General features: G+C 44.6%; 2 protein-coding genes across 2 annotated transcripts in view; both read left to right on the top strand.

Moving 5' to 3' along the window:
• Positions 1-12,168, top strand: part of MOB3B (MOB kinase activator 3B) — a 109,746-nt gene extending 97,578 nt beyond the window's left edge. Inside the window, exon 4 of the mRNA XM_068234589.1 lies at positions 11,591-12,168. Within this exon, the coding sequence (XP_068090690.1) occupies positions 11,591-11,620 (30 nt within the window). The 3' untranslated portion in view covers positions 11,621-12,168. The remainder of the gene's footprint in view (positions 1-11,590) is intronic.
• LOC137521082 (RNA exonuclease 1 homolog) overlaps positions 11,656-25,382 on the top strand; it is a 142,963-nt gene continuing 129,236 nt past the window's right edge. The window contains exon 1 of the mRNA XM_068239893.1: positions 11,656-11,827. Within this exon, the coding sequence (XP_068095994.1) occupies positions 11,656-11,827 (172 nt within the window). The remainder of the gene's footprint in view (positions 11,828-25,382) is intronic.

The raw sequence follows: 25,382 nt of genomic DNA, 5'->3' as shown, positions 1-25,382 counted from the left end.
AACTACAAGAGAGTGAATGTTGAACAGTAAAATGTAGAAAGAATGTTGTAGGCGGAAGGTTCCAGCTAATCAATATCTGGGTGGATATTGCTTAGGTAAGGAACGTATATGTACGTCATACATGGACACGCTATTAGCAGGTGAGATGTAAAATATCCTGCCAATTAAACCATAAACCTCTGTTTGAGTGTGTTTGATTCATTGTTGCAGGAATGCATGCGTTTACAACAGAGATGTTGCCTATCTAATAAATTCCATTAGGTTCAGTACACATGTTACATTGTGAAATCCTCTGGATCCATGCCTGGAATCAGATCTGAGTTCTCTGTCTTGCTTGTGCTCAGCCAGGAGGGTTGTTATCATAAATCTAACTATTGGCGGGATTGTTCTAAATGGTGAATGGTTGTATGAATTACATATTATTGCGAAAATGACATATGAATGACATAGGGGGATTTAAGATGTGTGGGCTTAACCCACATACACACGCTCAACAAAAGTCTTTTAAATGCACGATTATCAAACACCTTGAAGAAGTTGGACAACTTTTGTCGAGACAAGGCGTTATCACTGATAAGAGGCGACTAACGACTGATAAGACACAGCCCAAGTCAATCCAACAGGTCACCTCTTATCAGTGATAACGCCTTCTAACGTCGTCTTGATAAAAGTTGTCCAACTTATTCAAGTTGTTTGATAATCGTGCATTTAAAAGACATTTGTTAAGCGTGTGTATGAGCCTTTAGTGCAGGCTGGGACAGAGATGTGGTGTTTTCTGTCAGGCTGTGCATTTTCTGACTGAGGTGATGTATTAGTGTAGCTCATCCTGTAGGGTTGGATAGTTTAGGGAGGAATGTTGGAGGTTCAGGTAAATACAGGGATGTTGGTTCCTTAGGGTGTAAGCATAATGCTTTTTCCTTCCAGATTATTTTGGTCTGGTCACAGAACACATACAACCACATCAGTTAAGCCGGGTCTACACGGAGCGATCCGGCGGCTCGATTAGCCGCCGGATCGACTCTGCTGCATCCCCGCGCTTACCTGCCGCGTCCCTGCTTGTCCCCGTGTATGTTGGATTCGATCCCCCCTCGTCCCCGCCGGCGCCGCTTATCTTCCGCTCGATTCCTGGCTATTGTTCGCTCGTGGGGAATCGGCCACAACGAGATCGGACCTGTCAGATGCGGCTCGATTGAAAAGACACATCGTGCCGTGTAAACCCGGCTTTAAAGTTACTGCAATGAAATGGATATGGAAGCTGCAATATTTATTTCCTTTAAACAATGCCAGTTGCCTGGTTGTCCTGCTGACCTTTTGGTTTCACTAGTGTCTGAGTTCCACAACTGAAACGTATACAGACAGGGTAGTCAGATTGGAATCAGAACATCTGATTTGCATACTCGTTCTGGACCAGTGGTCTAAACTAAAGTACTGAAAGCCTCCCTCTAGATTGTAAGCCTTTGGGCAGGGTCCTCCTCCTTTTGTGTCCTACCTGATCATGCACCTCCATTACTGTGCACCCATGCTATGCATCTGAGTGAACCTAACTTGCCTAATCTCCATGCTCCCATCCAGTGACTAAGCATTACCTTGTACTCATACTGTGCTGCATGATCTGGTCTTTCCTGTATTCCTGTATTGTCATTTTGCAGTATGTCACCCCTAAATATTGTCTGTAACCAAAACGAATGTCCAGCGCTGCGTAATAAGTTGGCGCTTTATAAATACAATAAATAAATAAAGCCGGGTGTGTTGCTAGGGGCTTAGATCCGGGGCACTGCTCCCAAATCTCCACCCACTGTGCCCCAGTTGTCAGGGCACAGAGTGCCCATCACAAGTGCCCCAAATGGTCAGCAAGGAGCAGAGGCGGCCCTGGTCCAAAATGTTGCAGAAGGCTACAGGGAGGGAAGCCCGACTTCATCCTCCCTCCCTCACCTTGGGACTCCACTCCCGTCATGCGGCTACAAGCGTGGCGCAAGATACAGCTCCGGGCTCTAGCAGTTGCTAGATCTCCAGGTCCACACTGTCTCTTCTGAAATGCCACTCACACTACTTCCTGATTCTGCATGAGTGGCATTGCAGAGGAGGCAGCGTGGACCTGGAGCACAAGCGTCTGCTGGAGACCGGAGCATGGGGAGGTGAGTGTTCAGATGTGTCTTCCACTGCACTTGTAACGGCAGGACAGGAGGGGGGGCCCAAGGTGAGGAAAGGAGGGTAGAAGTTGGCTCCCCTCTGCCCTACTCAGCCTTCAGCAACACATTGGCCCGGGTGTCTAACCAGCTGGCAGGGGTAGCCTAGCTAAGTAACCACCTACCTACCCACTCTCCTACCAGCCAGCTGTGTAGCCTACCCACCCTCCCACAAGCTGGCTTTGTAGCCCACCTACCTACCCTCTGACCAGCCACCTACCTACCCACCCTTCCACCAGCCAGCTGTGTAGCCTACCCACCCTCCCACCAGCCAGCTTTATAACCTACCTACCTACCCTCCCTGCAGCCACCTACCTATCCACCTTCTCACCAGCCAGCTGTGTAGCCTATCCACCCTCCCACCAGCCAGCTGTGTAGCCTACCTACCCTCCCACCAGCCACCTACCTATTCATCATCCCACCAGCCAGCTGTGTAGCCTACCCACCCTCCCACCAGCCTGCTTTGCTACCTACCTACCCAGCCACCTACCTATCTACCCTCTCAACATCCAGCTATGTAGCCTGCCTACCTACCTACTCTCCCAGCAGCCACCTACCTACCCACCCACCCACCCTCTTACCAGCCAGCTGTGTAGCATTCCCACCAGCCATCCATGTAGCCTACATACCCTCCCATCAGCCACCAACCTACCCATCCTCCTCCCACCAGCCAGCTGTGTAGCTTACCTACCTACCCTCCCACCAGCCACCTACCTACCGGCTGTTTAGCCTACCCACCCTCCCACCAGCCAGCTTTTTAGCCTCCCTACCTACCCTCCCAACAGTCGCCTACCTACCCACCTCCAACCAGCCACCTACCTACCCTCCCACCAGCCAGTTGTGTAGCCTACCCACCCTCCCAACAGCCAGCTCTGTAGCCTGCCTACTCATGCACCTCCCACCAGCCAGCAGTGTAGCATGCCTACCCTGGAACCCTCCCACCAGCCAGCTGTGTAACCTAATATCATAAACAAGATAAAAACTTCGTAGTGTGGTTCACCTCTATCAAATTGGAACAATATCAAACATGCAAAACAATGGGGGTTTTTTTGATCCAGAGTTCTTGTAGTTTATTCTTTCTTTAACAATCTCTCAAAATCGTGGACAAAAATACAGGGGCACAAAGGCCAGACTTCCACTTCACATACAAAGACTGCCTGACACGTGTTTCATGACCAAAAGCCGCTTCCTCAGAGGCACATCGTTTACAAACATCTGTAGAATAGCGAAAGATACCACCATGATCTGGAGTTTCAAATGGAGACTGCACTCAGCGGCGATATTTGCACACTCACATGAGTGTCCACTATTTGGAGAGATTGTTAAAGAAAGAATAAACTACAAGAACTCTGGTTCAAAAAAACCCATTGTTTTGCATGTTTGATATTGTTCCAGCTGTGTAACCTGCCTACCTACACATCCTCCCACCAGCCAACTGTGTAGCCTGCCCGCCCACACACCCTCCCACCAGCCAGCTGTGTAGCCTACTCTCCCTCCCATCCACCCGCCAGCCAGCTATGTAGTCCACCCTCCCTCCAGCTATGTAGTCCACCCTCCCTCCAGCTATGTAGTCCACCCTCCCACCAGCCAGCAGTGTTGCTCACCCATCCACCCCATCAGCCAGCAATGTTGCTCACCCTCCCAGCCCACCAGTCAGCAGTTTTTCCCACCCTCCCACTCAGCAGTGTTTCCCACCCTCCCACTTTACTAGCCAGAAGTGTTACCTAGCCCACCAGCCAGCAGTGTTGCCCAGCCCACCAGCCAGCGGTGTTGCCCAGCCCACCAGCCAGCGGTGTTGCCCAGCCCACCAGCCAGCGGTGTTGCCCAGCCCACCAGCCAGCGGTGTTGCCCAGCCCACCAGCCAGCGGTGTTGCCCAGCCCACCAGCCAGCGGTGTTGCCCAGCCCACCAGCCAGCGGTGTTGCCCAGCCCACCAGCCAGCGGTGTTGCCCAGCCCACCAGCCAGCGGTGTTGCCCAGCCCACCAGCCAGCGGTGTTGCCCAGCCCACCAGCCAGCTGTGTTGCCCAGCCCACCAGCCAGCAGTGTTGCCCAGCCCACCAGCCAGCAGTGTTGCCCAGCCCACCAGCCAGCAGTGTTGCCCAGCCCACCAGCCAGCAGTGTTGCCCAGCCCACCAGCCAGCAGTGTTGCCCAGCCCACCAGCCAGCAGTGTTGCCCAGCCCACCAGCCAGCAGTGTTGCCCAGCCCACCAGCCAGCAGTGTTGCCCAGCCCACCAGCCAGCAGTGTTGCCCAGCCCACCAGCCAGCAGTGTTGCCCAGCCCACCAGCCAGCAGTGTTGCCCACCCTCCCACCCCACCAGTCAGCAGTATTTCCCACCCTCCCACCCCACCAGTCAGCAGTATTTCCCACCCTCCCACCCCACCAGTCAGCAGTGTTTCCCACCCTCCCACCCCACCAGTCAGCAGTATTTCCCACCCTCCCACCCCACCAGTCAGCAGTGTTGCCCACCCTCCCACCCCACCAGTCAGCAGTGTTGCCTACCCTCCCACCCCACCAGTCAGCAGTGTTGCCCACCCTCCCACCCCTCCAGTCAGCAGTGTTGCCTACCCTCCCACCCCACCAGTCAGCAGTTTTGCCTACCCTCCCACCCCACCAGTCAGCAGTTTTGCCTACCCTCCCACCCCACCAGTCAGCAGTGTTGCCTACCCTCCCACCCCACCAGTCAGCAGTGTTTCCACCCACCCCACCAGTCAGCAGTGTTTCCACCCACCCTCCCACCCCACCAGTCAGCAGTGTTTCCACCCACCCTCCCACCCCACCAGTCAGCAGTGTTTCCACCCACCCTCCCACCCCACCAGTCAGCAGTGCTTCCCACCCCACCAGTCAGCAGTGCTTCCCACCCCACCAGTCAGCAGTGTTTCCCACCCCACCAGTCAGCAGTGTTTCCCACCCCACCAGTCAGCAGTGTTTCCCACCCCACCAGTCAGCAGTGTTTCCCACCCCACCAGTCAGCAGTGTTTCCCACCCCACCAGTCAGCAGTGTTTCCCACCCCACCAGTCAGCAGTGTTTCCCACCCCACCAGTCAGCAGTGTTTACCACCCTCCCACCCCACCAGTGAGCAGTATTTACCACCCTCCCACCCCACCAGTCAGCAGTATCTCCCACCCCACCAGTCAGCAGTATTTCCCACCCTCCCACCCCACCAGTCAGCAGTATTTCCCACCCTCCCACCCCACCAGTCAGCAGTATTTCCCACCCTCCCACCCCACCAGTCAGCAGTATTTCCCACCCTCCCACCCCACCAGTCAGCAGTATTTCCCACCCTCCCACCCCACCAGTCAGCAGTATTTCCCACCCTCCCACCCCACCAGTCAGCAGTATTTCCCACCCTCCCACCCCACCAGTCAGCAGTATTTCCCACCCTCCCACCCCACCAGTCAGCAGTATTTCCCACCCCACCAGTCAGCATTGTTTCCCACCCTCCCACCCCACCAGTCAGCATTGTTTCCCACCCTCCCACCCCACCAGTCAGCATTGTTTCCCACCCTCCCACCCCACCAGTCAGCATTGTTTCCCACCCTCCCACCCCACCAGTCAGCATTGTTTCCCACCCTCCCACCCCACCAGTCAGCATTGTTTCCCACCCTCCCACCCCACCAGTCAGCATTGTTTCCCACCCCACCAGTCAGCATTGTTTCCCACGCTCCCTCCCCACCAGTCAGCATTGTTTCCCACCCTTCCACCCCACCAGTCAGCATTTTTTCCCACCCTCCCACCCCACCAGTCAGCAGTGTTTTCCACCCTCCCACCCCACCAGTCAGCATTTTTTCCCACCCTCCCACCCCACCAGTCAGCATTTTTTCCCACCCTCCCACCCCACCAGTCAGCATTGTTTCCCACCCTCCCACCCCACCAGTCAGCATTGTTTCCCACCCTCCCACCCCACCAGTCAGCATTGTTTCCCACCCTCCCACCCCACCAGTCAGCATTGTTTCCCACCCTCCCACCCCACCAGTCAGCATTATTTCCCACCCTCCCACCCCACCAGTCAGCATTATTTCCCACCCTCTCACCCCACCAGTCAGCATTATTTCCCACCACACCAGTCAGCATTGTTTCCCACCCTCCCACCCCACCAGTCAGCATTGTTTCCCACCCCACCAGTCAGCATTGTTTCCCACCCTCCCACCCCACCAGTCAGCATTGTTTCCCACCCTCCCGCCCCACCAGTCAGCATTGTTTCCCACCCTCCCGCCCCACCAGTCAGCATTGTTTCCCACCCTCCCGCCCCACCAGTCAGCATTGTTTCCCACCCTCCCACCCCACCAGTCAGCATTGTTTCCCACCCTCCCACCCCACCAGTCAGCAATGTTTCCCACCCTCCCACCCCACCAGTCAGCATTGTTTCCCACCCTCCCACCCCACCAGTCAGCATTGTTTCCCACCCTCCTACCCAACCAGTCAGCATTGTTTCCCACCCCACCAGTTAGCCCCACCTACCAGTTTCCCACTCCCCTCTAGCAGAGCCGGGACAAGGTCCTCCAGCACCCAAGGCTGAGACATCAAAGTGCGCCCCTCCATCCCTCCCACCCCAGCCGTCACACACTGATTGCTATTAGACTAAGAGGCACCACAGGGCCCACAACCTCCTCAACACCTTAATATCTAGTTATATGGCTTCCAGTCACTGCTATGTATCCCCTTTTCTTATTTCTTTGTGCTTCAAACACAATTAGGAATGACAGCTGAATGAATTCTGCGCCCCCTCCTACACTGCGCCCTGAGGCTGGAGCCTCTCCAGCCTATGCCTCGGCCCGGCCCTGCCCTCTAGTCAGCAGGGTTTGGCATTCTGATTGGCCCAATAGACTGCCTGTCAAGTGATGTCACTTGACAGGAAGTATATTGGGTCAATCAGAGTGCCAGGATCACTTTGATGTTACTGGACTCGATGGGGTCCCGTACTGGATGATCAGTGCGCCCGTTACAGGTAATACACAGCCTTGGCTAAAAGCGCTCGCTATGCTGGGCATAGTAAGCGTTATTCTGACAAGAGGGAATAATGCATGCTATGCTGCCAATAGCGCGCATAGCGTGCATTAAGGTGCACAGTGTTAAATAGCGAGAGTAACAGCAGGTTACTCCTGCTATTTATGTTTAGTGAATTAAGCCCAATGTATTTTGCAAAGCAGGGCAAGCAGAAATGTAATGACTTTGACTTTATCAGTTTAGTTGCGTACATGAAAAATGGGTGCCAGGGAAATTTTGTATGCTGGAAATAGCTGCTAGTAGAATACTGGTAAAATGACTGATATTCTACTATTGTACATTGTACAGAGCCCCCAGCAATCCCTAACCAATGCCCCCAGCGATGCCTAACTTTTTTCTCTCATGGCTCCCAGCGGCGATCGCCGTTTAGAGACTGTTAGATGACGAAATCGCTGTCTAATAAGTCTGTACAGCGCTATACTGGGGACAGCCGTGTGACCCGTCTGTCCCCCTGGGTGACACGGAAGCGATCCGCGTTGATAGGCTTCAGCCTATCACAACCGATCGTTGTGATAGGCAGACGGGGGGAGGGAGGGATATTAAAATCATTAAAAAAATAGGGAAATTTAATTTAATAAAATACAATAAATATAAAAAATAAATAAACACACCTGGGGGCGATCTGACTCCACCAACAGAAAGCTCTGTTGGTGGGGAGAAGGGGGGAAGGGGAATCACTTGTGTGCTGAGTTGTAGCGCCTGCAGTTAGGCCTTAAAGCTGCAGTGGCCTATTTCTGTAAAAATGGCATGGTCACTAGGGGGGTTTAACACTGAGGTCCTTAAGTGGTTAGGGCCTGAGCCCACTAACGCAGTTGTACGCAGTTGTGTCCGTTTTTCAGCATCTGTAACATTGATGTGTTTCTGAAGAGCGGACACAACTGCGTTCAACTGCGTTAGTGGGCTCAGGCCCTAAAGTTTCATACAGATTTCAGTTAGCAACCACCTAGTTCAACCATTTATGGTAGCATTAAGCTGTTCTACTACATACATGTAGAAGCATCTGTAGTGTCCAGGCTCAGCCCTGCTTGGAGACAAAGTGACCAACTAACTTCAGTTTTTCTGATGATTTCTATTGTTGTGTTCCAAAGTAATAAATAACCATTCTTTTCAGGGCCTATAGTATTAAGTCAAATCACTAAATGATTGCCCTACCCCAATGGCTGTGGGATTAGAGTCTGTACGCAGCTGTAGCTGCCTACATTTCACTCTGATAATCAAAATGTAGGTGAAGTGATGTAAAGGTAGCTTGATATGAACAGAATATGGTAGATTAAAGGTAGCCATACACTGGTCGATTTGCCATCAGATCGACCAACAGATAGATCCCTCTCTGATCAAATCTGATCAGAGAGGGATCGTATGGCTGCCTTTACTGCAAACAGATTGTGAATTGATTTCAACATGAAACCGATCACAATCTGTGGTGGTGCTGCCGCTGCTCCGCCGGTGCGACTCCCCCGGTCTCCCCTGTCTTCTACTCCGCGCTGGTCTCTGGGTCCGGCAGGCTTCACTTCTTCCTGTCTGGGGGACGTTTAAACAGTAGAGCGCCCTTTAATGTTTAAACTTCCTGCTGGGACAGGAAGAAGTGAAGCCTGCCGGACCCGGAGACCAGCGCGGAGAAGAAGACAGCGGGGACCGGGGAAGCCACGCTGGCGGAGCAGGTAATGTATTGCAGCTGTATTTCGTCGGGCATTTGAACGCCGATATCGACGCACTTCCGACCCGCCGGCGATCGAGAATAATCTTCCGCACGGACGGATTGACGGGAACGATTGATTTCAGATGGAAATCGATAGTTCTGTCAGTCTTTGCGCAACGATTTCACAGCAGATTCGATCACAGTGATCGAATCTGCTGTATATCGGCAGTAAAATCGTTAGGTGTATGGGCCCCTTAACCACTTAATGACAAGCTGACTTATAAAAACGCCCTGCTAGAGCCTCTTAATGGCTCCAGGACGTTTTTATAAGTCAGACAGTGCTGCTGCCGCTGTGCGTGTGCACCCGTGCGTTCATTCCTGTGCACGTGCACTTGAAAATAGTGGGGAAAAAACCCACCAAAGAAAAAACTACACCTTTATTTCCAAATACTATATTGTCACCATACTTTGCACTAGGGACATAATTCAAATCTTGTAATAACCAGGACAAATGGGCAGATAAAATGTGTGGGTTTTATGCACAGTAGCAGTGTTTATATTAAAACTATAAGGGATGAAATTGGAGAAATAGGCCTCAATTCACTACGCTTTATCAAACACTTTATCAAACGTTTGATAATTTACTTCATGGTAAAATCTAATTTTGAATTCACTAAGGTGTTAAAGATTTATTGAACATTTTATCAATAAAACATTCGATAAATATCTAACACCTTAGTGAATTCAAAATTAGCTTTTACCCATGAGGTAAATTATCAACATTTAAAAAAGTGTTTGATAAAGCTTAGTGAATTGAGGCCATAGTGTCTTTTTTTTCATTTTTTCTTTGTTTTTCCCTTTAAAATGCATAGAAAATAATGTAATTACTGAAAACAAATATCAACCCTAAAAAGCCCAGTTGGTGGTGAAAAAAACAAGATATAGATCATTTCATTGTGCTTAGTAGTGATTAAGCTATTGGCAAATGAAAGAGATGAGCACTGACAGGTGAAAATCGCTCTTGTCTGTTAGGGTAAAAACCGCTTTGGGGTGAAGTGGTTAAATAGCCATCCCCTTTCTTGTCTGTTATGCTAATATATTGACTTTTGGATTTACACACCTTAAAAACACACGCAGCCAATGGATTAAGAACCCAATCAGCACACACGTTCTGATTCAGTGTTTCATAGAGGTAGAAAGAAGAATATCTGCACAATTGCTGGGAATGTCGGGGGAGATTGGAAGTCAAGTATAAAGTACCCTTTATATTCTGTTTTCTTGCTTTTTTCTGTTACACATTAGGCAGGTCCATCCTGCATTTTTGCTGACCTACCTGTACATTTTAATGATGTGTCCATGAGCAATTTTTGTATTGTAACATTCATACAAGGTCAAAAAAAAAATAAAACATGGGAAAACAGCTAAAGACATGTAGCTATTAAATATTCAAAAAGTGTAAAGCTGTGATCCCTCTTCGGTATGTCTGATATACAGTACATTCCATAGTTCTTTTGCTGCCACCTAGTGTTTTTTCTTCAGAATGTCCTGAGAAGGCTCACATGCACTGGGACTGAATCTTATTTAACTAGCATGTTCATATTGAGTTTGTAAACAGTGAGATGTTTTTTATAGTTATATGATTTATACGGTTCTTGTCAGAAAGGTCTTATTACTGATGATGTGAACAGTATTTTGGTAAATATGTTTGTTCGTTTGCGCAGAAACACACACTTTCCAGTCTATAATAGCAGTGCTATTACTAGAATTATTATTAGTCACATTTTCCTAAGTGCTTCACAGAGCTCACTGTACATCCAAGTCTAAAACTGTCCTTGAGAGGGGCTCGACATAGTCACATACATGCAGATAGTCATGGCTGGGATGCAATCCGGGGATTCCAAGGAAAGATTGACAGCCACTTAGCCACCATATTGTCCACTGATATATATGCATATGGTGTCACTTGGATCCTGAAACCATGTTTTTATGTAGTGTAGTGCACAGTGCATTATAATTAAACCGATGCTGTTGCTTGTATGTTGTACAGTGTACCAATGTGGCTGGTATTGGGAGCATTAGTACCCACTGTTTGGTGAAACAAGACCATAGTGTTGTACAGTACCATATTTTCTGGCTGCACTCGATGGACAGATGTCTTTTGTCAACATAACTAACTATTTAACTGATTAATTGAATATATCAGAGTTGATTGCATAAGCTATGAAATAGTGATTTGGATTTACATTCTGACAGTCCTGTCATATTTAGGCTTGGTTCACAGTAGGTCCACTGCCCCGCATTTTATCACCGTGAACCACGGTGGAGCCAGACAAACATCCATGTAGATATAGGTCCCATTCTTCCTATGGGCATGTTCACACATATGTTTTTTTTGTTTGTATTGTGGTTTTGCTATTGTGGCTCACCGTGAACAAAGTCAACCAGTATGGATTTTCTGGAAAGCAGATTGCATTGCCATTCATTTGATGATTGGCAAAAACCTGCTCTTGACTGTCAGGAGACTCTACAGCAAACCACAGCACAGCCTAGAGCGATACAGAGTATATGTACAGTACAGCTGTGGTACTGCTCTCATATAGTGTGAAGCAAGGCTTGCTCTGCTGGATATACCAGCACAGTTCCAGCTGTATATTATGACTCATTTGGGCCCTGCTTGTTAGGAAACTGTCATCAACAATCTTTCACAATGCCTTGCTGTATTCTCACCACACTGAACTGTTTTTTATTTAATTTACAGAAAGAAATGACAGTGCGGATGTGCCAGTAAAGTATGAAGATCAAGGGCATGACCTTTACGGTCACATGTGCTTCATCTGCAGCGGAGTGAAACATGTGACTCTCATATTGGACTACAAAGCAGACAGCTTCTTCCATTCCTGGATATCTTCCCGCATCCACCAGTGCTGCTCACATGACTCTATGGATGGTGTGGCTGGAGAATCTATTTTACATGACTTTGTGGATGGCCTATTCAGTACCACTGCAAATGAGTATACAGTATCATGTCCAAAACATTTGCTACATAGCATCACTGGAATTCAGGGTTCAATAGATTAATTTCTACTATTTTTAATTCACTTTTGTACTAATATTGAATGACCTCTTTCTATTTTCTCTAGAACACTTTTTACTTCTTACTGTGGATTTTAATGAAGATTGGTGAACGTGGGTGATAGTTTAATTTAGAGATTGTCTAAAAAAATGTACAGGAAAGTATTATAAGCTAGAAAAATGAGTGATTATTAGACTAAAATTAGTGTGATTAAATGCGCAGAGGACAATGTTAGTTCAATAAAAGCCCCTAGTGTCTTTAGAGTGCCTAGTTGTCTATCCATTTCTACATGTTCTTACAAAATGATGTTTCTCTTACCTTTGCTACTACTTTGCCTCTTCCTCTCTCGCAGTGTAGTTAGGAAGGCTATAGTCCACCTGGTGCTATTGCATATGTCAGTACTCTACTGTGAAGAAAGAATAGGAAAATGGGCGCAGGTCTTGTTTACTTATTGGAATAACTTCAAGCTTGAGTTGCTTAATGTAGCCTGAAATTATGTGCTCTCTGCATAGTCTGATTTGACATTTTACATTCTTATTGCCAGACTTTAATTTGTGTTGGTGGATTTTATGGAGATGGAGAATGTGAAGTTCACCTTCATGTATTAAAAATACATTGAACAGGGCTAGATTACAGAAGGTGCCATAAAGTGTTATGCCTTTATGTTCACCCTCTTTGCGTGCTCTGGAAACCCTCGAAGTCAGTGTGCAAATTGTGTTACTATTTACATAGGCTTCAGTCACATGATACCTAGACCTTCAGTTGGTCATACTGATGTGTGGGGTAAGTGTGGCTAATCTCCAAATACCAGTAAGATGCTTAATAGAAGTATAACTATCTACACATCTACTTCAAAGCCCATCCATGCCTTAAAGAAGCTCACAAAAACAGCAGTGTTAGCGCTGACTAGTTTAGCACTGCCATGCATTGCTTACAGTTCTTCATTACCATAATTTGTGAGGTATGTGGGTTTTTTCCCCTTCCAGGTTAAGCCTGACACACTGCTACCTAAATGCTGCAGGTTTTAGCTCTCATGGACTACCAGTAAGCAGTGCATGTGATACCTAGAAATACTTTATTTGCGCTAGAACCGCTGGACTATCTTATTTTTAGTCTGCATGTATCTCAGGAAAGGTAACAAGGTAACTGGAAAAAAAAAAACAAGGGGCAACCAAGAGTAGCTTTTCGAATTTGTGGATACCAGCTATTAAAAAAAAACTACTCTATATAGCATTCAAACCGCTTGGGTGACGACTTTGTTCCCTTGTAGAGACTTTTATTCAATGGTCTATACTCAGATCTTTAGTAGTTTTTTTTTGTTTGACTCCCTTAAAAAATAAGGTCCCAAAAATAAAGTTGGCCAATGGCCACATGTCATTTTTAGCCAGGGAACTAAAAAATCGAACTGTTCAAGTGTAGGAGGTGGCCCAAAAATGCTTACTACTGCTTAATCAGGTTCAAGGTGTAAAAAGGAGGTGCTCACTCCTTGGGAATTAACAATAAAAATACCTTTTGGCAACAAAAGCTTTATTGAAAGCACCAATACAATGTGTTTTGTGGGTCCTGCCCACTTCTACAGTGCTACTAGGTGCATCAAACAGCATAAGTGCCCCTTCCTCCTTCCTGTTTAGCACAGTTGCCTGCAGCAGTGGGCAGAACTTGCAAAATATTATGTGTTGGTGATTTCAATAATGTCTTTGCTGCCAGTAAGTAACTTTGAAATTCTTAAAGATTGCAGTACCTTCTTATTTATATCATGTACCTGACTAAGCACACAGTATAGTATGTATTTGGGCACCTCCTACACTTGAAGAAATAAAAAACACTGCAACTACATAGGGGTCTTAGCTCTGGAAATAATATGGGTGCCTGAAGGAGGGATGAAGCCACATACCGCATGGCTTAAGGTTAATAGTGGGAGTGAAATTAGCAGGGCAGTGGTGAACTAGTCAGTGCTAGCCCTTTTTGTAAATCTTTGGTTTAGATGGGCTTTAAATGAACCTGCCAGTAAACACTGATCAGTGGAGCACGTGAATACCTGGTACTTCTGGCTGACTTATTCTATATATTGTACACATCATATAATATGAATGTATTCTACATGTGACAGAAAGAAATCTGATAAGGCAGCCAAACAAAAAGGCAGTCTGCTCCAATGCCCTCAGCCTGTGTGACCTTTTAATAAATTCAGGTTAGACAGTAATAGATATGTGTTCTTTTCAAAGCTGACAATGAGTATTATAAACAGCATTGTGGCAAGTTACTTCCTCTAAACTTTAAGCTTTAACAGTTACAATCTGCCTCATATTGTACCCTATTGAAAGGCAATGCAAACAGGAAAAAGTCTGTGCAAGGTGGCACTTGAATCAGAACATAATAAACAGCAGGTCTCATAAAGCTATAGTTCAGCAGATATGTCCAGTTTGCTCTATTGTGCCTGACATGTTTCACAGCTTATGCTACTTAAAGTGGACCCAAACTAAAAATACAAGATTTCAGAAATAAAATCTATTTTCTAAGTTATAATAATAAATAGCAGCCTTTTTTCAGCTGCATGATGACAAATATAAAATATTTTACATTTATTGGAGAAACCCCTCCCTTCCTTTCATATTGCCGGCAAATAATCCGGCAAACTGGTGGAGTAGATGGTGTCCAGCAAAGGAGGAATTGCTAATGGCTGACACCTGTATAACCCTAGTTATGAAAAGAGAAGGGTGAAAAGCATGCACTGAAATGCTCATAGGCTTGAAGGAGTGATTATTTATCTTTGTATGTGTCACAATGGTGCAACTAAATATTTTGAATTAAAAAAATGTTTGGTTTGGGTCCGCTTTAATCATAGATCACATTTGATGAAACTTATTTTGGCATTAAATGTGCAAGATCTGAAAACATCTTATCATTATGCTGTTTTAAATACAGGATCTCAAATGTACTATGCACTAGTGTACAGCAGCTTATTGAATTGTTTGCGGAAACTAGCTTATGCAGCAATGAGGAGATCACCAGCCTAGCATAAGTAAATATGACACTTTAATATAAGGGGACAGAATACATATCAAGTGTAGCTTATACTTAATGATTTAACTGGCTGCTATTGTAGTGGAAAGGGGGGATTGGGCTTTAAATAGAAAATGTAGGTGTTTTTACAAATCCTAAATAACTTGAATCCTGTTAATATAAAGCTTCCAACAGACATGATTGTGTACAAGCAGTTTACGGTCCATGTTTTCATTTGTATTCTCATTTCTGCTCCAAGTTATGCTTCCATAATAAAAATAAACACCTGCCAATGCAACTTCTGGCAGATGTTTATCAGGTGTCAGTATCTTCAGATGTAATGATAAACAAGAAAGTGGGGAACAACCCCCTCCCAATAGCTTTTCCCTGGATATTAGTCAGTTGTTGGCTTTCACAATTATTTATTCACCCCATTGTAGTAGCTAACTATCGAATAACCATGCCCACATTGTTCATTTCTCTTTTGCTTATGTGTAGCTCAACCACTTGTGGTCGGCAGTGATTGAAATCTACACCCTGTTTTGGAGCTGTTATTTCTGCCAGGGCGTAGATTTCAATGACTATCACTGCGCGGTCTGCTCGCTTTTGCCGTGCACGCCGCTCTGTGGTCACTGCAGCCCACTCACTCTGCTGTCATGCTGACAACAGAGCTCTGTGCGCTTGTCAGGAGCCTGAGACAATTTAATTGGCTCCTGACTCCATGATCACTGTGAGCTAATCACAGTGATCACAGCTCGGCTTTTGGAAAAAATAGTCCCTGGTCCTCCAGGAGCCAGACACTGTTCTTCCAAAAGTAGTTAAAGGAGACATATGCACAAATTGTTTACAAAACATGTATAGATTTGTGTCCAGGGCACTGACACACCATTCACTTGCTTACAATACAAAAGTCCAATACCCGCCTAGACCTAGTTACTTACTACATGTAGAGCATGTCCAGCAGTGACACTCAGGCAGTCATGGGCCTTCCTAGTATGTTCCAATTAGTATTAACCAAGACATTGGAAAGAGGGGAACCAAAAAGAGACCCTGAGGACCATGACAACTAATGGATACAGTACCAGTGCATAAAGGTTGCTCAGATGCAGACTAAGGGCTCTTTCACACAAGACACTTAACTGCTTGTCAGACACTCCTGTTTATTTGCTGGACACTTACTGGTGGTGGTCCCATAAATGCACATGTCCGTGCCTTGATGCAACATGCAGTATTATTTTACCAGGCAGAATATGCCCCAAGTGTCATCTACTGAAACGCGTGTAGTTACAAACACTCCCATTCGATTGAATTATTTTGCGGTGGCACTTACTCCTGACAAGTAGGTGGCTAAATGGCATGTTAAATGTGCTGTTTTGCTGTTTGTGTGAAAGAGCCCTTACTGTCAGACTGATGATTCTCTAGGGGGCTATAGCCTCTTATTACGCTCTTATTAAGCTCTTACAAACTTGGACAATAGGAGCTGTGCACATGAAGTAAATACATAATCTGAGGTTACCACCAGTGAAAACGTTGTGATAAAATGGTAGTTAAAGAGATACAGGCTGATGAAATCTGAAGCAAAATGAATGTAAATTGTGTTGTGCACTTGTTTCTCTGCTGGTCAGTGAGACCTCTTGTTACTTTAAACCACAGAGATGGTTTTGTTGTAGAAGGGGAGACCCAAACTCAATCTACTAGAAAACCTGAAATGTGCATAATGTATCAGCAGTCTCTAGCTGTGGTTGATCATTGTGACAGCCACACAATCTCTGGTACACAATCTCTGTTCATGTTTTAACCCTTGCACAGTTTCTGCTGAATGTGTTTGTGAGTTTTGTTGTAATTTTGGGATGAGCTGTTTGCAGTTGCATTCCAGCACCAATATATATGGATAACATGATATGCCTAGCTTATGCTGGTTGAATTGCCAGTATACACATCTGCCACTGGGGCATATGGAGGCAAGCTGTTAATGCTGCTGCGCAATTCAAAATTATTCACATTTGACCTGCATCATTTTATAGATCCATAATATGAAAGACGTGTTATGCTTGCACTGTAATTTAATTACTATAGTAACATTTGATTGATGTAGAATACATCAGGCCTGAAGGAATTGTCACTTTATCATGCCTTAGTGATTGATTTCTAAGTCTTAATTCTCAAGGACATCTTAGAGGGCATTTAACAGCAACAAAATTGTGCCCCTGCTGCTGTCTTTGCCTATCATTGGTAGAGAGCAGCTATGCAGAAACTTTCTGTGTTGACTGTAATTCAGAAAGCACCAAGGTGCTGTACATACATATATGGCCAAAGGTGGTTACTGTTCCCCAGGGTTCCCCAGTCACTGCGTGTTAATACTTCAGCAGTTATTGCCTGGCCTCCCTCCAACTTTGTGGGTGTTATTGGGCTGGGCAGTTTCACCTCACTTAGGCCCCATTCCTACTAGCTCCCCCCTAAAACCTTTGTGCATTGAAGAAATTGACATTTTTACAGATCCTATGTTACGTAGTGGATCTGTGCACATGTCTTAGTCTCCGACAGATCCTTTTGATCTGTTGTGGTAAGTGGAAACCACGTTCGGAACCTAAACAATAACACGCCAACTAAGCAGATGCCAAATGAATCAATGCAAGCCTATGAGAATGTATGTTGTCCATTCTCTCTAGGCTGGTTGCCACATACGTTCCTTTACTACTCCTCTATATTCTGTGTCTTCAGTCGTCTCGGGTCTCTTTGTTGCTGGTGCCTCACCACTCGGCTCCACTGCACGGGATATTCCGATACTATATAGATCAGGTTCCCACTGAATTGCAATGAGAATCTTGCCTAGAAACAGGGAGGATTCTCATTGATTCACCGAGTGGTGGACCAATGAGAATCCTCCCTGTTGCTGAAAAAAGATTCTTATTGGTCTTTTGCAAACCAGTGAGAGCCTGTTGCTGCCGGGTCTTTGATCTATATACCGGCACGTGTCCCATGCAGTGGAGCCAAGTGATGGCAATGGTGGGGACTTGAACAGCGGGGGGCAACAGCAGAACAGAGGAACAATGTGAGTAGTGGGAACATGTCGATAGACACATGACAGGGCACAGTGTATCCACTCAGGATACACTGTGAACTCACCATTGTGGGTCCAGCATAATGGAAGTGGTTTGGGGGGAGTGGTTGTGAGGGCTGTTGAAGATCTGTGTGTATGCGCCATGGGTGACAGCTGTAGTTACCAAGAAGTTTTCATCTATTAATTAGCATCACATTTTTTCTTTATTTTTAGAAAAATATCACTATTAGATTATCTGCGAGCACAATGCATACCTAACAGTTTTGTTTTTTTTAATCAAAGCCTGACTAAACTAGAACTAAACAGGACAAATTCTGAAAATAATCCCTTTGGTAAGTGAAGACAAATGGTGTATAAAAGAAGAATGATGGCAGAATGTCTGCTTCATGAGCCACACTAAAGCTTACTTCCTCTCCTCAATGGGTTCAGTTGCTGAACAGGTCAATCAGTTGACACCAGAAATAGAATAGAACAATGGATGCCAGACTGCATTAACCAGCATCAATGCATTACAGTAAAAACTATTTAACCTGTATGTGAATAGGTAAACTTAGGCAACAACTTCCAGTTGTGGTCAAGAAGTAAAAGTGTAGAAATCCAGCAGCACCACATAATAAAAGTGAATCTCTTTATTGATGTAAAATCACATTAGAGATAGCCATTAGACAGCAACAGCCCGCTGTTTCGGAGTGATCTCCTTCGTCAAGCTGTTAACCTCCCCGGCGTTCTATTGAGATCGCCAGGGAGGCTGCGGGAGGGGTTTTTTTTTAATTAAAAAAAAACTATTTCATGCAGCCAACTGAAAGTTGGCTGCATGAAAGCCCACTAGAGGGCGCTCCGGAGGCGTTCTTCCGATCGCCTCCGGCGCCCAGAATAAACAAGGAAGGCCGCAATGAGCGGCCTTCCTTGTTTTGCTTAGATCGTCGCCATAGCGACGAGCGGAGTGACGTCATGGACGTCAGCCGACGTCCTGACGTCAGCCGCCTCCGATCCAGCCCTTAGCGCTGGCCGGAACTTTTTGTTCCGGCTGCGCAGGGCTCAGGCGGCTAGGGGGGCCCTCTTTCGCCGCTGCTCGCGGTGAATCGCCGCAGAGCGGCGGCGATCAGGCAGCACACGCGGCTGGCAAAGTGCCGGCTGCGTGTGCTGCACTTTATTTGAAGAAAATCGGCCCAGCAGGGCCTGAGCGGCAGCCTCCGGCGGTGATGGACGAGCTGAGCTCGTCCATACCGCTCAGGAGGTTAAAGGGCCAATATGGCGAAAAATTGTAAAATTTAAAATATGTGCAAACATAAACAAATAAATGTGCGCAGATCCTCAGAAGACACTCAGGAGAGCGAAACTGTCGTCAGGCGGGCCACCGCTCCCCCTTACCCCACAGCAACTAGGAATCGGGTAGGAATTAAGTGCAATTAATTTGCTGTTTTAGACTGTATTAGCCGGCAGAATAAAGCCATTTTATACCGCATTATTGCAGTGCCAACCGTTGTTCCTTCTACCTACTTTTACAAACACGACTGCGCTATCAGGTTTGAGCACGCAATTCAAGGTATAAGCTACCCGATCCATTGTCTGCATAACATCCATTGTTGCTCCGACAACATTGAGAACTGTAGTGCCTGTTCTGTTGTCTCATTTATTGACATAAACAAATAAGAAGTACATTTCATGTACATACAGTAAAATGAGCCATAAATTAATTTTCTCCTATGTTGCTGTCACTTACAGTAGATAGTAGAAATCTGACAGAAGTGACATGTTTTGGACTAGTCCATCTATTCATAGGGGATTCTCTGGGGTTTATTTATTTTCAAAAGCACTTAGTGACTGGCAGTTGCTCTATCTAACTGCCAAAAATCTGTGTAGGGAGCACGGAGGCTGGCCAGCATCATTGTTTCAATCTTTTTTAGGGAATATATAAAGAATAAAAGCCTTGCTGATAATCCCCTATGAAGAAATGGACTAGTCCAAAACCTGTCACTTCTGTCAGATGTCTACTACGTACTGCATGTGAGAGCAGTCATTTTACTCTGCAAAAAACATACTATTTATTTGTCTATGTTTGCACATATTTAAAATTTTAAAATGTTTTGCCATAGTGCCCCTTTTAAGCCTACTCCCAGAAAGAATGCAATGAGCAATTGTAACTACTAACAGGAAACTACTGAGGTCTGAATCATGTATGGATATGTGCACAGCTGCAAGCCTGCAAAGTTATACCAATAGTTTTCAAATATACAAAGGTAAAGGTCCGTACACACGCCGGACTGTTGTTGGAACACAAACCCAGCGGGAGGTGACAACGGACCCGTCGTTGCCTCCAGTCCGGCGTGTGTACGGACCTTAATACATATAATTCACAGTACATATAACTGCTTTGAGATTTGACCTTTTTCACTTGTGTGTTTAGTTTGCCTTCAAACACTGCATTACTAATCATCACCAGCAGAGGGCAGACAGTCTATGTCTTTTTGTAAAGCCAGACACCATAATATGTATACAAAGCAGAGAAGACATACTAATGTCACTATAGCACTGGACATAACAAGTAGGACTTTAGAATGTCAATTTTATATTCTCTGAGATGGCAAGGAGAAAGATAAATGACCTGAAAAAGACACACAGACAAAAGAAAGTAAACAAGTTTTATGAAAGCATTAGTGTGAATTTGATGTATATCTAGACACTTGTAATGTCTAGAAAATGATTTCAGTTTACAGGTATAGGGCCTGAGGGGGATCTGTGTGCTTTACATTCCTGGATGTAATGAAATTATATTGATATACAGAATCTAATATAATTGAGACATTTTGTTACTCTTTAATATAATACCTTCCAAGGGGAATAGATCTCAGGGCAGTTTACATGTATTTTCTATGCAAGCTATAAGGCAGATTGCTGCAGGTGGAGGAAGCGATGATACAATTAACTATTTATTGAAGTGGCCTTCTAATTTGTTCTATAGTTTTCCTTTCATTTTAACATTTCGAAGAGATCATCACCAAGATGGACAATTCCATTACACATGACCTTTACACAGGGGATTTCAGGCAGCAGGAATAAAAATAACAACTCATATAAAAAAGATCTACTGGGAGTAAAAGTGGGACTCTAGCTAAAACTTTTCTCTTCTTCAAAGAACACAACACTTTTTATTTCTGTGTTTTCCCTTAAGTATAGTTTTCCAATTTCCCTCCATTTCACAAGAAAAGCAATGAATTACTCTCCAATGAAAATATAGACAGTAATAAAATACTGGGAATGGCTTACAAAGACAGGTCCAAACAACCTGTATTTAAAGTGAAATTACTGTCAAAACTCTCCTTTTGCCCCAACAGATTTTTCACACTGTTATAAATTCTGAGAACAGAACCCTATATAAAAGAAAGAAAGATCCTGAAATGGTTAGACTACTTTTACTTTTCCCTGGAGCCTTATCACGTGGTAGCATTAAAAGGAACAACCCCCTGCTTGCTTGAAAGTTTGTTTCATGTTAATCTTTGCAGTTTTAAAAAGCTTAGCATGTTAGGTTGCATTTATTCAGGCCTCTTTTACACAACCATCTTCCCCAATTTTCACCATAAACCTTCTCCCATGTCTTAACCACTCTTTAACTGCTCCTCATTGCTAAACAGAAACCAACATTTCAAGTATGGATAATTGTGGTAAATGCTGACTGTAATAAATATGTCAATTAAGAGGGGTGTTTATGTGGTGGCATGATTGGACTCTGTGGTGAGTGACTGCAATGGCACTTACTTAAATACAAGCCATATCTATGTAATGGTGCCCATACATGGTACAATTTTTTTTCATCCAATCTTACCATTTCTATGTATTATAAGGGAACTGTCTAAATTATCCTTTCAATATATCCACTTAATTTGCCCTTCTACTGCATAGAAATGGTAAAATTGGATGAAAAAAATTGTACCATGCATGACCACCATAAGTATTAGAAAAGGTAGCAGTTAGCACCAGTAACTTTTTACCTTCCAAGCTTATAACAAGTGCTAAACTATTGTATGTGACCTATGAGCATTCAGGAAGTATCTGTTGGGGAAAATGTTAATTTAATTGTAATATGCAGATACCTTTTTCTCCTGAGTTTACTCCAAATAGATAATTTTTCATATTCTCTTTAAAATAACTTTTCAGCATTTTACAATTAAAAAAAGTAGGTGAAAAAGTACAGTCAAAATTATCTTGAATATTTTCTTGCTTACTGGTAATTTTAAAAGGCATTTTATGACAAGTTAGGGAAATATCACCTAGGAGATAACTCAAGAGAGAAAGTGAATTGCATACTGGCCTGAAAGTGAAAAAGGTATGAAAATGTAACTTAAGGTGGCCATACACGATTATTTTTTTTTTTTTTATATAAGATTTTGCTCTATTAGATTATCGGTACTTATCCGTTCGCCGGGCGCATCCGGCAGGTGGCGCTGTTGTTGATATATCCAATGATAGTTACTTCACGTAACAAAACAGTGAATGTAAACGCCGCGGGTGGCGCTAATTGCATTCCTAGTTAAGATAACAATATGTATATTAAAAAAGTGATTTAATTAAATGATAAATAAGCCGGCGGCAATGTAACAGATCAAGCCGCCGGCTTCGTGTCTCGCTCTCCTCCCCCCTTGCCCTCTCTCGTATAGAACACTGGCAGCCCTCGTGTCCCCCCAGAGTCGTTCGTCGCAAAAAAACAGGCAGGATTCCCTGCCGCGACGAACGACTGTGAGGGGACACGCATGTCCCCCCCCAGGGCTCTATACGAGAGAGGGCAAGGGGGGAGGAGAGCGAGACACGAAGCTGGCGGCTTGATCTGTTACATTGCCGCCGGCTTATTTATCATTTAATTAAATCACTTTTTTAATATACATATTGGTATCTTAACTAGGAATGCAATTAGCGCCACCCGCGGCGTTTACATTCACTGTTTTGTTACGTGAAGTAATTATCAACAACAGCGCCACCTGCCCCATGCGCCCGGCTAACGGATAAGTACCGATTATTTTTATCAAACCCACCATACACTATTTAAAGCAATGAACCTGATTTTTGCAACACATACAACCAGATTTTTATCTAAAAAAACTGAATAATGAATCTATTTTTAATCGATAGAAAAAGATTATTTATAATTTCTTCTCTTTTCGATTAGATTAATAAACGGGAAAATCAAACTATTTGATTGGACTGTGTATGAGAACCTTTAGGAACAGTTTCCACTAGAACGAATCTGCATGTGTTTCCTGCATGCAGATTTGCATAGACAATACAAGTGGATGGGAGCGCTCTCTGGTGCATTAACTTTTTTAATGTCGCTACTTCACCAGTCTGGTCGCTCCCACACTATGGCCAGTAGTGGTGGTGGTCCAAAGGGTCCAATAACGCCAGCGGAGTCAGGGACACGGGAATGTTGGTGGCAGCTGCCCTGCGCCTAATACGTCATTACGCGTTTCGGCGTTTACACGCCTTCGTCAGACTGCCATAGTGTGGGAGCGACCAGACTGGTGATTCCATCCACAGGACATGGTGATATGCAAAATTTGCGATGAGCTTTGATTTTATATGTAATCTTGTAAGTTTACCTTTTTTACCTTGCGCAAAGTAGTGACATTAAAAAAGCTAATGCACCAGAGAGCGCTCCTCTCCTTTTTCTTTTACTTGTTTTTACAGTTGGTTTGCTTTAATCCCAAAATAACAGAGGAGCAGCACTTACCGGTGACATTATTGTTTGTGTGTGGAGATCCATTTAACTGAGCGCAGTGGTCCTTTGCTTTGACAATACAAGTGGATGGGCCTGTTTCCACTTGTCAGGATTTCTGAGCGCTTTCCTGTGCAGAAAAAATCCGCACGGTAGACCCCGCAGAATTCGCATACCGCTATGCGATTCGCATACAATGTATTTAATAGGAAATTCGCATGCAGTTTCGCATGCAAATTGTACTGCAAATTTGCGGGCGTTTTCGCATAAAATCAATGTAAAAGCACACAGGCACTGACATGGTTAAATTCGCATACTTACTAACATTTGCAAAAAATGCCCGTGAACTTGCGGTAAAATTGCATTGCAAATTTGTTTTGCATTTTCCGAGACCAATTCGCAGCGCACAAGTGGAAATGGGCCCTCAGGAGAAAAAGTGAATTGAATAAGGGCCATAGTGAGAATGTAGCTTGAGAGACTATGCAATTAGGCCTTAAAACTAGATGGCATGGAGGGAGGATTCTCATGCTGCAATTTATTGATCAACATATAATGGACCAAAACTAAATAACAGGCCATTGGATTTTAGCCTGTCCACAATAAAAGCAATACCATCTTTTTTCTGCTACTAAAAACACACCTCACTTTACACATAACTACTTTGTTTCCAAGCAGGGCTTCCAAAAGGCAAAAGCAGACAGGTAATAGCTCTTGTGGTTACATAGTTACTGCTGATTATTGCGTCTGCCTGAAGCTCTGCTTATATAAGTGTTTTATTTATTGACTTCCTACTCCAAGCCAGTTGACAAGAAAAATGACTTCATTTAACAAGATGAAAATTTCAGGAGCAACGTACTATTTGTCTTGTGTGCTTCATTTTAATGCTATTAATACCACAGTGGAATTATTTATTAACTTGATGCTATGTCACATTTTGCTAATTTGATTTTGACCTAAAGAAACAGCTGTAAATAATTCTTAGCATGATTGCAGTAGTGTGTAATTTTGAAAATTACATTTCCTAATGAGATGATTCTGGTTTGTTGGAACATTTTCAGCATCACACCTGTGTAATGAGATGTTATTCATTTATTCGTTTTCTTTCAGTAAAATACAGCGAAATGTTACAAGATTATTGTGACTGTACTGAGTGTTGGTTAACAAGGATGACATGGGAGTGCAAGATGCTGAATCTAATAAACTACAATTTTGGACTTCTCTGTGGAATTGTGATTATCTCGCTTTTGCACCAAGTCAGCTTACATTTGTTAAGAGCAATTTTTAACATTCTTAAAGGTCTTGAAACAGAACCAAAGACATATTACAGCAAAATGGGGTCTTGGCAATTATTCTCCAGATGATTTGTGTTGTATTGTTTTGAGCAGTTCAAGATGATGATGAAGAAGGGGCTGTCTAATACCGGGGTCACATTCTGTTATCTATAATGGAGAGGGGGGATGCCTAATGCTGGGGACACATTTGGCTAACAATACTGTGGAGGGATGCTACCTAATACTGAGGACACCTATGGCTATCTATATTGGGGGGAGGGGGGCTACCTAATACTGAGGGCACATTCTGCTATCTATAATAGAGTGTGAGGCTACATAATATTGAGGGTACCGCTTGCTGTTTATACTGGAGAGGGGGTTATTTAATAATCGGACACATCTGATTATGCTGGGGAGGGCGGCTACCCATAACTG

Source organism: Hyperolius riggenbachi, chromosome 1 (assembly GCF_040937935.1).
Source record: "Hyperolius riggenbachi isolate aHypRig1 chromosome 1, aHypRig1.pri, whole genome shotgun sequence".
Classification (NCBI taxonomy): Eukaryota; Metazoa; Chordata; class Amphibia; order Anura; family Hyperoliidae; genus Hyperolius; species Hyperolius riggenbachi.
The sequence above is the reverse complement of the archived record's forward strand: the minus strand, read 5'-3'. Positions and strand labels throughout refer to the sequence as shown.